The sequence below is a fragment of the Trachurus trachurus genome, assembly GCF_905171665.1.
Source record: "Trachurus trachurus genome assembly, chromosome: 24".
In the NCBI taxonomy this organism is placed as follows: domain Eukaryota; kingdom Metazoa; phylum Chordata; class Actinopteri; order Carangiformes; family Carangidae; genus Trachurus; species Trachurus trachurus.
Window position 1 is genome coordinate 317645 of NC_139910.1, and position 15715 is coordinate 333359.

At 49.5% G+C, this 15715-nt stretch overlaps 2 protein-coding genes across 3 annotated transcripts in view; both read right to left on the reverse strand.

Moving 5' to 3' along the window:
- Nucleotides 1-14333, reverse strand: part of cdc42bpb (CDC42 binding protein kinase beta (DMPK-like)) — a 45842-nt gene extending 31509 nt beyond the window's left edge. For both annotated transcript variants that reach the window (XM_084000819.1, XM_084000818.1), the window contains exons 1-7: nucleotides 13420-14333; nucleotides 10381-10472; nucleotides 7167-7250; nucleotides 6644-6739; nucleotides 6277-6425; nucleotides 4883-4976; nucleotides 2190-2390 (exon numbers count right to left, since the gene is read on the reverse strand). In XM_084000819.1, coding sequence (XP_083856945.1) covers nucleotides 2190-2390; nucleotides 4883-4976; nucleotides 6277-6425; nucleotides 6644-6739; nucleotides 7167-7250; nucleotides 10381-10472; nucleotides 13420-13621 — 918 coding nt within the window. In that variant the 5' untranslated portion in view covers nucleotides 13622-14333. The remainder of the gene's footprint in view (nucleotides 1-2189; nucleotides 2391-4882; nucleotides 4977-6276; nucleotides 6426-6643; nucleotides 6740-7166; nucleotides 7251-10380; nucleotides 10473-13419) is intronic.
- LOC311007046 (activator of 90 kDa heat shock protein ATPase homolog 1-like) overlaps nucleotides 1-15715 on the reverse strand; it is a 119864-nt gene that overhangs the window by 69202 nt on the left and 34947 nt on the right. The window lies entirely within an intron of this gene.

Consider the following 15715-nt stretch of genomic DNA (forward strand, 5'->3'; position numbering starts at 1 on the left):
GGGAAGAACTCCGATTTAGAACGGAGGAGGAAGTAGGACGGGAGTCTGGAGACACACGGTAACCTGGAAACAAGCTGACGACACACAGACGAGTCCACGGCAGGAAGCGTCTCGCTACGGGACAGGAAGGCTGTTCTCTAAACCGCATACTACCATATACTGTCTACTGCATACTGCGTTAGTATGTAGCAGGGTTTCCCGCAGCGCTTTCTTGTTAAGGCGGCCGCCTTAACAACAAAGAGCTGCCGCCTAAACTAACGTCTTAAAAAAATAAAAATGTAGCGATATTCACAGCACACACACGACGGTGACATTAACGCGCGCCGCCACGTCTGCTCATAGCGCAGCAACAATGCAGCAGCGTCAGGCCGTCACTGAAACGCTCCGTGGAACCGAGACATGACACGGCGCGCCCGGTGTAAAAGTTCTCAGAATCAGCCCCGGTGACCGCGGCGCTGACGATTGGGGGTGAGTCGCGAGTGTCATATGTCTTGGTAGAGCACGGCCGCTGCAGCGACCCTCCCACAGTCCCATCGCTGCGTGTCAATCCCCCCTCTCACTTTCTGTCCGCGTCCCCGTCTCTCTCCAGCTGCCCTTTCAAAATAAATGCATAAAAAGCCAGAGAAAAAAACAAAGTAGGGGAAACACTGCTTTGTTTTCTCTGTCTTTTTATGGTTTAGTAATTATTTCATTGGTGTAGCAGCGTTCAGTTACCACGAGCGTAGTTGTGACCTGTTGTGATCATAGATGGCATGGCATATGTTTTTTATGTAAGTCCCTTTGAAAAGTCCCATGACCAGCCAAACTCCTAAAAAAAGCGTGATTTATAGTTCATAACATGGTACTTTTGGCATATGGCGCCAGGGCCGTTGCTAGGAATCCTTGGCCCCCTGAAAGTATACTAAAGTGGGCCCCTGCCCCCTGACTTTTCCACTTTTACGTATCTATTATCATTTCTTATTTAGCCTACTTTGTTTTGATGCTAATGCAGCATTACTATGAGTATCAGTCAGGGTCTTATGCAGAATAATTCAATCATACAAAGATTAGACTACTGGGGTTTTTGTGGGCCCTACTGGGCGCTGGGCCCCTATAATGATCATCACCTTTCTCCCCTATACAACGGCCCTGTATGGCACTACAGGACCAGTTAAATATAAAACACAATTTTATACAATATACTGTATATAAGTAGGGGGTCCCCGCTCCATCTCTCCATCAGTTTGGGGGTCCTTGTACCACAGAGAAGCGCACATGCATAACAGCAGAGCGCATGGTGAAAGCGAAACTTAATACGGCGCACCGACCCCCCCCCCCCCCCCCCGCCCCGCCAACAGGACAGACACCACCTTAACTAACACATTTTCTGGGGGAAACACTGTGGGGGTAATTGTAATTGTATTGCTTACAATAGTTAGTAGTTTTCCTTTAAAATGTGGAACTGCTCCTTTAATTATGATGTTGATGACATCACAGTAGCTTAGCTCTCAGACCAGGTTAAGCAGCCTCAGAGCGAATCTTGTAACTTTGTTTTTTGCTTTTTAAGTAAAGTTATTTTTTGAACGGAGTTACTGCCTTGGAAGATTCTTTTTTTTTGTGTCAAGCTTATTGCCAAGAAGAAGCTTAATAGCAGCGGTGAAGCAGAGTAGGCTGAGGAAGAAAGATTGCCGCTACAGTGGGATTCAGTATACTACTTCAGCAGACCGACACCGTTCAGTATGCAGTATACCAGTTTCCCAGAATGCATTTCACAGCAACCGGTAGCGGTAGCTGTAAAACAGGCTAACAGCTGTTTTATTTCCCGCTCTAGTGCTGTTATTATGTAACTTTATTAAGTTTTAATATGTTTTCATGTGAGAAAGTAACTGTTTAGATCCCAAATCTACGGCCAGTTGATCCAAACGACGGCTGTTTAGAAGTTTGCTCCGATGTTTTTCAGAGAAGTGAAGCTCTGCAGCGACCGGGACATCACAGAGACAGCAGCCGGTCTACAGAGCTGCTCGGCCGGCCAACCTCCGTCCTCATCCCGGGGGAGAAAACCATCGCTAATTAACTTACCCGCAGGTTTTTAGAGGTTTACCACCGGCTGGGTAAATAATTTCTAGGAGATAAATGTTGTGTCTCTACAGGACAGGAAGTGTCTCTACGGGACAGGAAGTGTCTCTCCTACAGGACAGGAAGCGTCTCACCTCGTGGTTCATGATCTTGCCGTAGGTCTCCACCAGAGACTCGGCGTAGAAGGGCGTTTCTCCGTACAGCATCTCGTACATGCAGACTCCCAGAGACCACCAGTCACACTCCGGCCCGTAGCGTCCCATCCCGTCCTCCATGGCCTGCAGGATCTCTGGGGAGATGTAGTCCGGCGTTCCCACCGCCACCGAGGACTGGACCTGCACCGGACCAGAACCACAGGAGGAGCGTTAGGGACCTGAGACCCGTCTATCGAGCGTCTTAAAGTGTCATTTTAGTCTGAAGTGCTGAGAGTTTGTTGACTCTAGTCCTACTGTCAATCTAAAGAATAAGATCTATTACACCATGGTCTGGGTGAATCCTCGATTCTGATTGGCTGCTGGGTGTCCATTAAAAAGTGATAATGGACACCCATAAAGATGTTCCGGTCAAATAGCCTGATTACGTTCTAAATATTACTGCGCCGGCTCAAACGCTTGTTGGTAACCACGGCAACGGACACTCGGACCATAACAACTTTTTTCCAGCGCATCACGGCACCGGAGTCTGTAAACACACCAGCGGTAAGAAGTAAAACTTTGTGTCACGTAACATTTAAGCCGTCACCTCCTCACTTCCCTTCACTGATCAACTACCAGGCTGTGGCAGAGTCACCATGGCAACAAGCTGCCATCACAGAGGGTCCCTCTTTTTTTTTTCTTTTATCGCCGACGAGAGTTATTAAATAGTCCGCTCGGCTCAGCCGCTTAAAGGTGTACAGAAAAGAAAACTGAATTTGAGCCCACTTTGGGTCCTAACATTAATGTGATAACTCATCTTTCAGACGTTGGAGGCCAAACTTTGTGCAAAATTCTATTTTTGAGTAAATCCAGGATGAAAGTGTGTATTTTTTTTTCCGCATTGGATAATGCAGGTGCACAGATTATACGTCAGCCTGCTCACGATTCACCAGCCACTGATATTGGATCCGTCATCCGTCATTCAAACGTCTGAGACACACACACACACACGGAGCTCGGTCTCACCCCAAGCTTTGAATATCCCGCCCGCTCGATAACGACCAATCAAATTCGTTTTCCTCACTCGGGTAAACTCGTGTTGCAGCTCGTGACAACTCGGCGCGACAAACAGGACAAACGGCCATTTCTGTACTACACCTTTAAAGACGTATGATTTTAACGGTAAAAACAACGTTAAATTATAAGTAATTGATTTAATATGTATTTATCTGGTAAGTGACCATGGTAAAAGCGGGATAATGCCCTTCGAGGTGTCCGATTATCAGAGATAATACCCTTCAAGGTGTCCGATTATCAGAGATTAATGGACTTCGCGGAAGCAACCGTCGGACGCGAACGCCTCCGCGTCGTCCATTAATTTCTGATAATGGACACCTCGTCGGGCATTATCCCTTACGTAATCAGCCTTTTCACACCGGGGACGCGACGAATCAAAGACACAAAACTGTTGAAACCATTAACACACCGGCGGCAACGCCAAACGCAACAGATGCAACAGTTATAAACCAAAGTTTCTCTTTGTGTCGGTGGTTCGTCTTACCAGCTTTACTGAATCAACACAGCAGTGTGTTGTCCAGTGTGACGTCCAGAAGTAAAAAGCTAACGTACGGCTTTAACGGACTACTACACGTCACCACCACTAAACTTTCCACTGGTTTCAGCTGCTTTATGTTCACACAGTGTCTAATGGGGAAATGGGACTGTTTCTACTTGTTGAAGAGCCATACATAAGATCAGATAACCTCCATAAGACACTCTGGCCTGTTTAATGTCCCCCACAGGGTTTGTAGTCGTATGGAGCAACTAGTTAGCAACCGCCTTTTTGACCACACGTCACACTGCAAAAACTCTAAATCTTTCCAAGAATAGGCTATTTGTCTTATTTCTTGTCAAAATGTCTCATTTCTAGTCAAAACTAATCTCTTTCCACTTAAAATAAGACTCATCACCTAAAAATGAACTTGTTTTTAGATCATTTTCACTTGTTTCAAACTAATTTTCACTTGAATTAAGTAGAAAAATCTGCCAGTCAAAGCAAGTTTTTTGTGCTTGTAATAAGAAAGAAAAACTTGCTCCACTATCAGATTTTTCTACTTATTTCAAGTGAAAATCTGTTTGAAAGAAGTAAAAAGTGTCTAAAAACAAGCTGCTTTTTATGTGATGAGTCTTATTTTAAGTATAATGAGATTTGTTTTGACTTGAAATAAGACAAATATTCTTGGTAAGATTTTGAGTTTTTGCAGTGCAAAGCTTCAACATTCACCAGTAGGGTATTTAAAGGGACAGTTCAACATTCACCCTGATCTGAGCGGTTTCACCAGAAAGACTTTTAGACCAGGGAACAGGAAGTTCAGGGTTTACTGAAGGACTCTATATGTCTAAGGTACTTCTATATTCTGAGATAAGGATTGCCTTCAGTGATTGGTCATTCCTATGGACGTGGAAGTGACGTCATCTAAAACTGAGTTTACGGCTCATAGTTCTGTAGTAATTCAGTCCTACACTTCACTACCAGTCAGACGCTTGATAACTAACTTCTAACTGCAGCTCAGACAAGAATCTTTTCACTCTGAAGTCGACTCTTGGTGTTGTCAGGAGGAATTCTAAGACGACTGATAAATACGACCTGAGTCCCAGACCTGAGACCGTTAGTAGAGTAGAGAAGACTTTACCGTGCCGTCCTCCATCATGCGGAGACAGGACCCGAAGTCGGCGAGGCGGATGTGTCCGTTGACGTCCAGCAGGACGTTGTCCGGTTTGATGTCCCTGAAAAACACACAAAGAGCTCTGGGTCAGGTCTGAAACTGGAACAGTGTGTAGAAACAAACCCCTCATTTCCCATCATGCTGAGCTCTGACATGCTGCTAGTCATCAATCAAGAAATGTTTGTCTCCATGGAGACAGCTGGGGGGGGGGGGTGGGGGGAGGGGGGGAGCACAGCCAAGTCTGAGGCTCTGCACAGGAAGGAACTACATCTCCCAGAGGACACTGCTGCCAGGAAGACACACTTCCTGTCTCTCACACAGTCACACACAGTCAGGAGGAGGCTGGACACCAATGGCGCTTTCCCACTACACTTTCATGGCTCGGCTCAGCTCGGCTCGGCACGGCACGGCTCGGCACGGCACGGCTTGGCACGGCACGGAACGGAACGGCACGGCACGGCACGGCACGGCTTGGCACGGCACGGCACGGAACGGCTCGGTAAAGGTGCTTTACCACTACACTTTCATGGCTCGGCACGGAACGGCACGGCACGGCTCGGAACGGCACGGCACGGAACGGAACGGAACGGCTCGGCTCGGCTCGGTAAAGGTGCTTTTCCACTACAGCTGAGTTCTCTAGTTCCTCCTCAGCGGGGGCGGAGCTGCATTGTCCGTGTGTCTTGTTTCTCTCGTCTCGTCAGCTCCAAACTCACTGGTCTGCAGCTCGTTAACAGCAACATTTCACTCAGGTGAAGGAACAACAACAGTCTGGTACAGATCAGTAGTCGCTGTGTTTTTGAAATGTCCGGGTTTGATTCTCATGTCGGACGTCGCGCTGCACTCCTCCTGTGACGACGCTCTGTCCAATCAGTGGAAGGCAGTCGGCTGACATCACAACGCTCTGTCCAATCAGTGGAAGGCAGTCGGGTGACGTCACGTTATAGTAGTATAGAGCTTCGGCTGCTAGGAACCAGGGCCGAGGAGGAACTAAAATAGTTCCTGGTTCCTGGTACCAGGTACTAGGGATGGTGGAAAAGCAACAAAATCGGGCCGTGCCGCACCGCGCCGTGCCAGTGGCAACCCAGTAGGACCAGTAGGACCAGTAGACCCAGTAGAACCAGTAGGACCAGTAGGATCCAGTAGGACCAGTAGACCCAGTAGGACCAGTAGACCCAGTAGGATCCAGTAGGACCAGTAGGACCAGTAGGACCAGTAGACCCAGTAGGACCCAGTAGAACCAGTAGGACCAGTAGGACCAGTAGGACCAGTAGGACCAGTAGATCCAGTAGGACCAGTAGGACCAGTAGGACCAGTAGACCCAGTAGACCCAGTAGGACCAGTAGGACCAGTAGGACCAGTACCTGTGGATGTAGCGCTGCTGGTGGATGGAATGGATCGCCAGAACCATCTCGGCCACGTAGAACTTGGACATGTCCTCTGGAAGACGGTCCTCGAACTTACTGAGCAGAGTCAGCAGGTCTCCACCCACGTAGTAGTCCATCACCAGGTACTGCAGTACAAGTACACACAGCTGTCAGTACTGCAGTACAAGTACACACAGCTGTCAGGTACTATTGGTACTATTGGTACCGTTGGTACCAATAGTACCAACGGTACAAACGGTACCAACACGATACCAATAGTACCATTGGTACTAACGGTACCAACAGTACCAATAGTACCAACGGTACCAACGGTACTAGTACTAAGAGTACTTGCAGTACTTACCAGGTAGTTGTCGTCCTGGAACGCGTAGTGCAGAGTAGTGATCCACTGACTGTCTCCTTTCACCAGGACGTCGCGCTCCTCGCGGAAACACGCCGTCTGTAGGGACACGTTAGCAACAACACGTTAGCAACAACATGTTAGCAACAACACGTTAGCAACAACACGTTAGCAACAACATGTTAGCAACAACACGTTAGCAACAACACGTTAGCAACAACACGTTAGCAACAACACGCTAACACGCCGTCTGTAGGGACACGTTAGCAACATGTTAGCAACAACACGCTAACACCTGGCAACATGTTAGCAACAACATGTTAGCAACAACACGTTAGCAACAACATGTTAGCAACAACACGCTAACACCTGGCAACATGTTAGCAACAACACGCTAACACACAACAACACGCTAACACCTGGCGCTCTGTAGCGGCTGCTGCATCTGGAGCTCCATCACGTCACAGCGCTGAAGGCTAACCCTTACATGCTACATGCTACACGCTACATGCTACACGCCAGTTACCTCGGCTCTCTTCAACATCTCCCACTTGTTGAGGATCTTCATGGCGTAAACTCTCTCCGTGTGTTTCATCTTCACCACGGCAACCTGCAGACAGAGAGAGAGAGACATTAACCCTGAGAGAGACAGAGATTCTGGTCTCTGCTCTTATTGTGAAAGTCCTGACAGGAAGTTGAGGCTGGTCTCTGCTCTTATTGTGAAAGTCCTGACAGGAAGCTGAGGCTGGTCTCTGCTCTTATTGTGAAAGTCCTGACAGGAAGTTGAGGCTGGTCTCTGCTCTTATTGTGAAAGTCCTGACAGGAAGTTGAGGCTGGTCTCTGCTCTTATTGTGAAAGTCCTGACAGGAAGTTGAGGCTGGTCTCTGCTCTTATTGTGAAAGTCCTGACAGGAAGTTGAGGCTCGGGGTGTGTGTGTTTGTTTTGTTGTCGTTGACATGTTTGTTCATGTCTCCAGTCCAACAGGTGTGTGAGCTTCCAGCGATCTGATTGGCCGACAGGAACCAGCGTCTGTCTGGCCCAGACCTAGACCAGGACCAGGACCAGGACCAGGACCAGGACCGGGACCGGGACCGGGACCGGGACCGGGACCTGGACCGGGACCGGGACCGGGACCGGGACCGGGACCGGGACCAGGACCAGGACCAGAACCAGGACCGGAACCGGGACCGGGACCGGGACCGGGACCTGGACCGGGACCGGGACCGGGACCGGGACCGGGACCTGGACCGGGACCGGGACCGGGACCGGGACCAGGACCAGGACCAGAACCAGGACCGGGTCCAGGACCGGAACCGGGACCGGGACCGGGACCGGGACCGGGACCGGGACCTGGACCTGGACCGGGACCGGGACCGGGACCGGAACCGGGACCGGGACCGGGACCGGGACCGGGACCTGGACCTGGACCGGGACCGGGACCAGGACCAGGACCAGGACCAGAACCAGAACCAGGACCAGGATCAGACTGAGTCTCACACTGAAAACTGTCCTCACAAGCACAGTAACACAGACCCCACAGAGTGTGTGTCTGTCTGTGTGTGTGTGTGTGTGTGTGTCTATGTGTGTGTGTGTGTGTGTGTCTATGTGTGTGTGTGTGTGTGTGTGTGTGTGTCTATGTGTGTGTGTGTGTGTGTGTGTGTGTCTATGTGTGTGTGTGTGTGCATTGTCCACATACCAGAGGAAAGGTGTGTCTGAGCCACACCTGTCTGCAGACACACACACACACACACACAGAGTGAGTGCTAACAGTCAGTTGAGGACAGGCTAAGCTAAGCTAAGCTAAGCTAAGCTAAGCTAAGCTAAGCTAGGCTAACAGTGAAGAGTTGAACACTGTGACCTCATTAGGAAACTCTCTCTGCCCTTATATGGACGTATACACACATATATACACACACACACACACACACACACACACACACACACACACACACACACACACACACACACACACACACACACACACACACACACACACACACACACACACACACACACACACACACACACACACACACACACACACACACACACGAGCCGATGCTGCTGCCATGACAACGGATGAGGATCTGACTGGTCCCACATGTGGACTTTAACTACAGCCGCTATCAGGCTGTTAATGATCCACAGAGACACCTGGTCCTGGTCCACATCAGTCCACATCGGTCCAGCTGGTCTACAACAGTCCTAAACCAGCGTTGTCCCTGGCAACGGCCTGGTCCTGGGCCATTAACGACGTTAACAGAAGACTCTTATTGTGCGATAAGAATATTATCACACGTTAATCTCTTCACTAGTCAGGTCCACATCTGGCCCAGGAGAGTAAAACATCTGGCTGTGACCATCCACTGTTACTGAGCAGCTGTTGATAGGAGGAAACTACCGTAGTTTACAGACCATAGAGCTCAGAGCACCAGCTGCACCAGCTGCATCAGCTGCACCAGCTGCACCAGCTGCATCAGCTGCACCAGCTGCATGTTAATAGAACATATCTAGGCTGCACCTGAATCTAAGCAGCAGGTTTCCATGTTGTAACAGAGAGACAGTAGAGAACTGTGACAGTCTGTTACCTCCTCTCCTCCATGTGCATCTGTTTACAACAGATGAGCAGCAGATAAGGTGAGGATCTCATCCCGCTCTCTTCTTCAATTTAAATAACTTTATTGACAGGACAAGGCAGTGTTTACTCCAGCTACATGAGCTGCTGCTGCTGCACCAAGATGGCCGCCCAGCCGGCTCCTCCCTCCACAGTCTCTCTACAGACGCATCGTTCCTCTACAGGCGTGATGCCCTGTTCCAAGATGGCCGCCCAGCAGTCGCCGTGGCAACAGGTCTAAACGTCTCCGGTCCTCTTGTCCGGAGGAAGAGTCTGTTCATCGGCACTTCCTGTCTCTCTGCTCCACTTCCTGTCAGGACGTCTCCACATCACTTCCTGTGACATCACTTCCTGTGACTCATCTGGTCGCTGCGCCGCTCGCCATCAGCTTCACACTCCTGGTCTAATGTCCTCCTGGTCTAATGTCCTCCTGGTCTCGTGTCCTCCTGGTCTAATGTCCTCCTGGTCTAATGTCCTCCTGGTCTCGTGTCCTCCTGGTCTAATGTCCTACTGGTCTAATGTCCTCCTGGTCTAATGTCCTCCTGGTCTCGTGTCCTCCTGGTCTCGTGTCCTCCTGGTCTAATGTCCTACTGGTCTAATTTCCTACTGGTCTAATGTCCTCCTGGTCTAATGTCCTCCTGGTCTAATGTCCTATTGGTCTAATGTCCTCCTGGTCTAATGTCCTCCTGGTCTAATGTCCTCCTGGTCTAATGTCCTCCTGGTCTAATGTCCTCCTGGTCTCGTGTCCTACTGGTCTAATGTCCTCCTGGTCTAATGTCCTCCTGGTCTCGTGTCCTCCTGGTCTAATGTCCTATTGGTCTAATGTCCTCCTGGTCTCGTGTCCTACTGGTCTAATGTCCTACTGGTCTAATGTCCTACTGGTCTAATGTCCTCCTGGTCTAATGTCCTCCTGGTCTAATGTCCTCCTGGTCTCGTGTCCTACTGGTCTAATGTCCTCCTGGTCTAATGTCCTACTGGTCTAATGTCCTCCTGGTCTCGTGTCCTCCTGGTCTAATGTCCACCTGGTCTAATGTCCTCCTGGTCTAATGTCCACCTGGTCTAATGTCCTATTGGTCTAATGTCCTACTGGTCTAATGTCCTCCTAGGGGACAACAGGAAGTCTTACCTCTCCGAACGCTCCTCGTCCAATCACCTTCAGCATCTCGAAGTCGTCCCTGTGCAGCCGCATGTCCTTCACGGTGGTGGTGAAGGGTTTGACTGAGGGGAGGACACACAGAGATACGTTAAAGACACAATAAAGACACGATAAAGACACAATAGAGACACAATAGAGGCACTAATGTTCACTATCTAGTAGGGCTGTCACTTTTTATTCGACATTCGAATATTCGTTCGATTGTGGGGGGAAAAGTTCGTATTGGAGCAGTAATGACCTGCTCGATATGCAGGCTGCAGCAAAGATACTCTATTTACCGTCTTTGGCTGCAGTGCCCGGTGCCTGCATAGCGCCGCGGAACGTCCACCGGACGCGGAAGGGCCGAGAAGAGCCGAGAAGAGCCGAGAAGCGGAGCCAGTTTACTTTCTGTGCCCATATTAACCGCTGGTGTGGTGTCGCGGCGTGCACCTCCGCGGCCGGCTCGCGCCCTGCAGCGTCCGGTCTATTTTGTGTGAGAGCCGCGAGCACTCGCGTCAAGCTGGGCAGGAAGTCAAACATGAAACAACGAGAGTATCCGGTCAATTTTCAAAATAAAACACTGCAACTGTGTGTGCTGCGGCTAAATTAAGTATTGACCGGTGTAGCTACCAAATAAATGCAGTAGTGACCGGTGTAGCTACCAAATAAATGAAGTAGTGACCGGTGTAGCTACCAAATAAATGAAGTAGTGACCGGTGTAGCTACCAAATAAATGAAGTAGTGACCGGTGTAGCTACCAAATAAATGAAGTAGTGACCGGTGTAGCTACCAAATAAATGAAGTAGTGACCGGTGTAGCTACCAAATAAATGAAGTAGTGACCGGTGTAGCTACCAAATAAATGAAGTAGTGACCGGTGTAGCTACCAAATAAATGCAGTAGTGACCGGTGTAGCTACCAAATAAATGCAGTAGTGACCGGTGTAGCTACCAAATAAATGAAGTAGTGACCGGTGTAGCTACCAAATAAATGAAGTAGTGTGACCGGTGTAGCTACCAAATAAATGAAGTAGTGTGACCGGTGTAGCTACCAAATAAATGAAGTAGTGACCGGTGTAGCTACCAAATAAATGAAGTAGTGACCGGTGTAGCTACCAAATAAATGAAGTAGGGACCGGTGTAGCTACCAAATAAATGAAGTAGTGCAGCAGCCTCAATAAATGTGTCCAGCTGCCAGAGTTGTCCGGTCGCGGCTTCCACAGACTCCCACAACAAACGTCAGAGCAAATTTCCTAACAAGCGTTATAAACTGACCACAGACCCTGGATAGCGAGGCTAATTTCTGTTAGCCCGTCTATGGTGTTTTACATTATACGTTAGCATTAAGCTAGCAGACTTTATGCTTAGTTGTGACACTGGCTGTGTGTGTTTTGAACGTTGTTTCAAACTATGTGGGTTTGATTGAACATCTTTGATGCTTAAATATATTTGACCAGTGAGTCACTATATTGAATTCACTATATAGTGAGTAGGGATGAGGGAGGAGGGAATGAGGGAATGAGGGAATGAGGGAATGAGGGAGGAGGGAATGAGGGAGTGAGGGAGGGGTTTAGGACACAACCGTAGACTGTCAGTAGAACCACTATGGAGGCTCCATCAGAACCAGCGGCTCTAGGACCCTGCAGAGCAGACTGAGTCTTCATCTCTTATTCATCTGATCTGGTCCTTCTATCTGGGTCACACACACTCTCTCTCTCACTCACTCACACTCACACACACACACACACACACACACACACACACACACACACACACACACACAGTAACATCTGGGTGACAGCTCCAGGATCAGGTCTGGACCTGAACCAGGTGACCTCAACAACAACCAGGTCTGAGACCAGGTGAACACATGATGTGATCTGACTCAGGTCTGGTCCTGGTCCTGGTCCTGGTCCTGGTTCTGGTCCTGGTTCTGGTCCTGGTCCTGGTTCTGGTCCTGGTCCTGGTTCTGGTCTCTGGGCTGACAGGTTATTGATCTGTGATCCAGGTCAGGTGGATCAATGATCGGCTGCTGATCAGGTATCAGCGATGGATCGGGTCCACGTCACAGACTCTGATGCTGCAGCTGAAACCAGGTCAGACCAGAACCAGGCCAGACCAGAACCAGGCCAGACCAGAACCAGGCCAGACCAGAACCAGGACAGACTAGAACCAGGACAGACTAGAACCAGGACAGACCAGAACCAGGACAGACCAGAACCAGGACAGACCAGAACCAGGACAGACTAGAACCAGGTCAGACCAGAACCAGGACAGACCAGAACCAGGACAGACCAGAACCAGGACAGACTAGAACCAGGTCAGACCAGAACCAGGACAGACCAGAACCAGGACAGACTAGAGCCAGGACAGACTAGAGCCAGGACAGACCAGAACCAGGACAGACTAGAGCCAGGCCAGACCAGACCACGCTGCTCCGGGTCAAACTGGGTCAAACTGGGCCGAACTGGGCCAGCGAGTCCTGCAGGAGCAGCCGGTCCACTGAGACGGAGCCCAGTCTGTTCTGATCCATCTATTGATCCGGATCAGACCTGATCACAGTCCAGACCTGGTCCAACACCATTAAACCAGGACCCTGGACTAAACTAAAGACCCTCAGAGTTCATCTGAGACCCGGTCAGGTCCAAACCCCTGAGGACCAGGACCCGGACCAGGACCAGGACCAAGACCAGGACCAGGACCCTGTAACTCCCCTGCCATCAACAGAACCTACTACGTCAGTGGTGGTCTGGGCTCTCTAGACCTCCTCTAGTGGACCTGAACCTCACAGGACCAGGACCAGGACCCTGAACAGAACCAGGACCATCAGGACCATCAGGACCAGGACCCGGACCAGGACCAGGACCAAGACCAGGACCCTGTAACTCCCCTGCCATCAACAGAACCTACTACGTCAGTGGTGGTCTGGACTCTCTAGACCTCCTCTAGTGGACCAGGACCCTGAACAGAACCAGGACCAGGACCCTGAACAGAACCAGGACCATCAGGACCATCAGGACCAGGACTCTTACCCCACTCCAGGAAGTCTGTGACGTGCTTCTCCCTCTTCAGGGGGCAGTGGGAGCATTCTGAGTAGAGGCAGAGCAGCAGGTCCAGCAGAGTCTCCACGCTCAGGCATCTGGACCCGGACCCGGACCCAGAACCAGAACCAGAACCAGAACCAGAGTCCAGCAGCAGCTCCTCCAGCCGCTGCAGCCGGGCCTGGGCCGACATCCTGGCCGGCGGCAGCGCTCCGATCCCCGCTGCGCTGCGACCGAAGCTCCGCTGCGTTAAGCCGCTTCCTGTCCGTTAGCCGCCGCTAGCCGCTAGCCGCTAGCTCCGTTAGCCGTTAGCCGTCAGTTTATACAGTATATCTATGGTTAGCCGTTAGCTCCGTTAGCCCCGTTAGCTCCGTTAGCTCCGGAGCAGCAGCACCGACATTTTGAGCCGCTGGTGTCGGTGAGTCGGTGTCGGTGGTTCGGGGAGTGTCCTCCGGTCCAGACCCGGTCCAGACCCGGACTCGAACCCGGTCCGGTGCAGGCCCAGGCCCAGTCCGGATGCTCCTCCGCGGCTCTAATCCCGGTCTGATCCCGGTCGATCTGGACCTTCCGCTGGGATCCGGAGGCTCAGACCGTCGGTCGCTGCTCCATGTCCGGTCGGTGTCGGTGTCGGTGCCGCTCGGTGTCGGTGCTGCGGCCGCTCCGCTGCTCCGCTGCTCCGCTGCGGGATGAGGGACTACTTTACTTTACCGAGGTGTTTGTGTTTTGTGGAGGTTGAGGCGGACTCTGCCGGTGTGGCTGCTCGCTGGGAATATGGCTGAATCCAGATCAGGATCATCCCGAGGAAAGCTGCACGCACAGGGACACTTCCGGTCCGGGGGACTGTCACAATAAAACACAACACAGCCCATAATACATCCATGGACCAGACTCTGCTGCTGCTGCTGCTGCTGCCTGTTCGAGATTGTTTACACACATTTTCTGAAAGTATTCCTCATACTCTCAGAACTCTACACACAAATCCAAAAACACACACACACACAACGGGCAAAACCCCTATAACTTCTCCTGCAAAATGAAACTTTACATTCAAAACAATGTTATTTATTCTGGACCCAGAGTCTGTACTAATAAATTATCTATCTATCTATTCTCAAAATGCTATTTTAGTGTCAAATGACACACACAAACCATGACTAGACATTTATAAGAACCATGTGCTCAGTGTAAAACACTAGGATGACTGGAAAACACTTCTACTCCATTCATCATAATGAAAATTTATTTTTTTATTTTTTACTGTAACTACAGACAGTACACATACATAGCCTACAGTAACTCAACATCTCACTAAAAACATAAAAGTGTTCAAAGCCGCTATACACCTCTACACACCTCTATACACCTACACCACTATACACCGCTATACACCGCTATACACCTCTATACACCTCTATACACCGCTATACACCTCTATACACCTCTATACACCTCTATACACCGCTATACACCTCTATACACCGCTATACACCGCTATACACCTCTATACACCGTTATACACCTCTATACACCTCTATACACCTCTATACACCTCTACACACCTCTATACACCTCTATACACCTCTATACACCTCTATACACCTCTATACACCGCTATACACCAGTGGCGTCCCTAGGCTAAAACATTCGGGGCTAAAGCCCCGGATGTTTTTTAATTAGCCCCGAATATTAATTTTCAAAAAAAAAAAAAAAAAAAAAAAATTTTTTTTTTTTTTTTTTTTAAGATCACATTCTCAAACTACGGTTATCTTATGTTGATGCTTCGATAAAACAGTGTTTTTGGACAGGTTTGAGTAACAATTAATTATATTTTTAAAAAGCCACTACTTTGGCTTTGGCACACAAGTGGTTAACACCTCCAGGTCGCACTTGACGTCATTCACCCAAAACAGCGGCGCATTTAACTTGACAACAAATACCTGACAGCAGGCAGGTTTGACAACAGCAAGCTGCAGCTGTCTTTTGGTAGCTAGTAGCAGCTAAAGTGTATCAAGATGCCACAAAAAAGATTTCCATGTTTTCCCCCAAAGGTGGTCAGCAATCAAAAAGGTAATGGGAATAGAAATTATGTAAAAATGTATAATTTCGAAAAGAGTGTTGCAGCTGGAACTACAAGAGGGTAGTAGCTAACGTTAGCTAGCTAGCAGCTAGTTGATATTGCTCTGGTTGATATTACATGAGAAAAAAAGCAATCTGTAATTATTGGCATCTGTAATTGTAGGGTGTGAGAATTGTGTACCTAGAAATAACTAAGTTTGGGCTTCTTCTA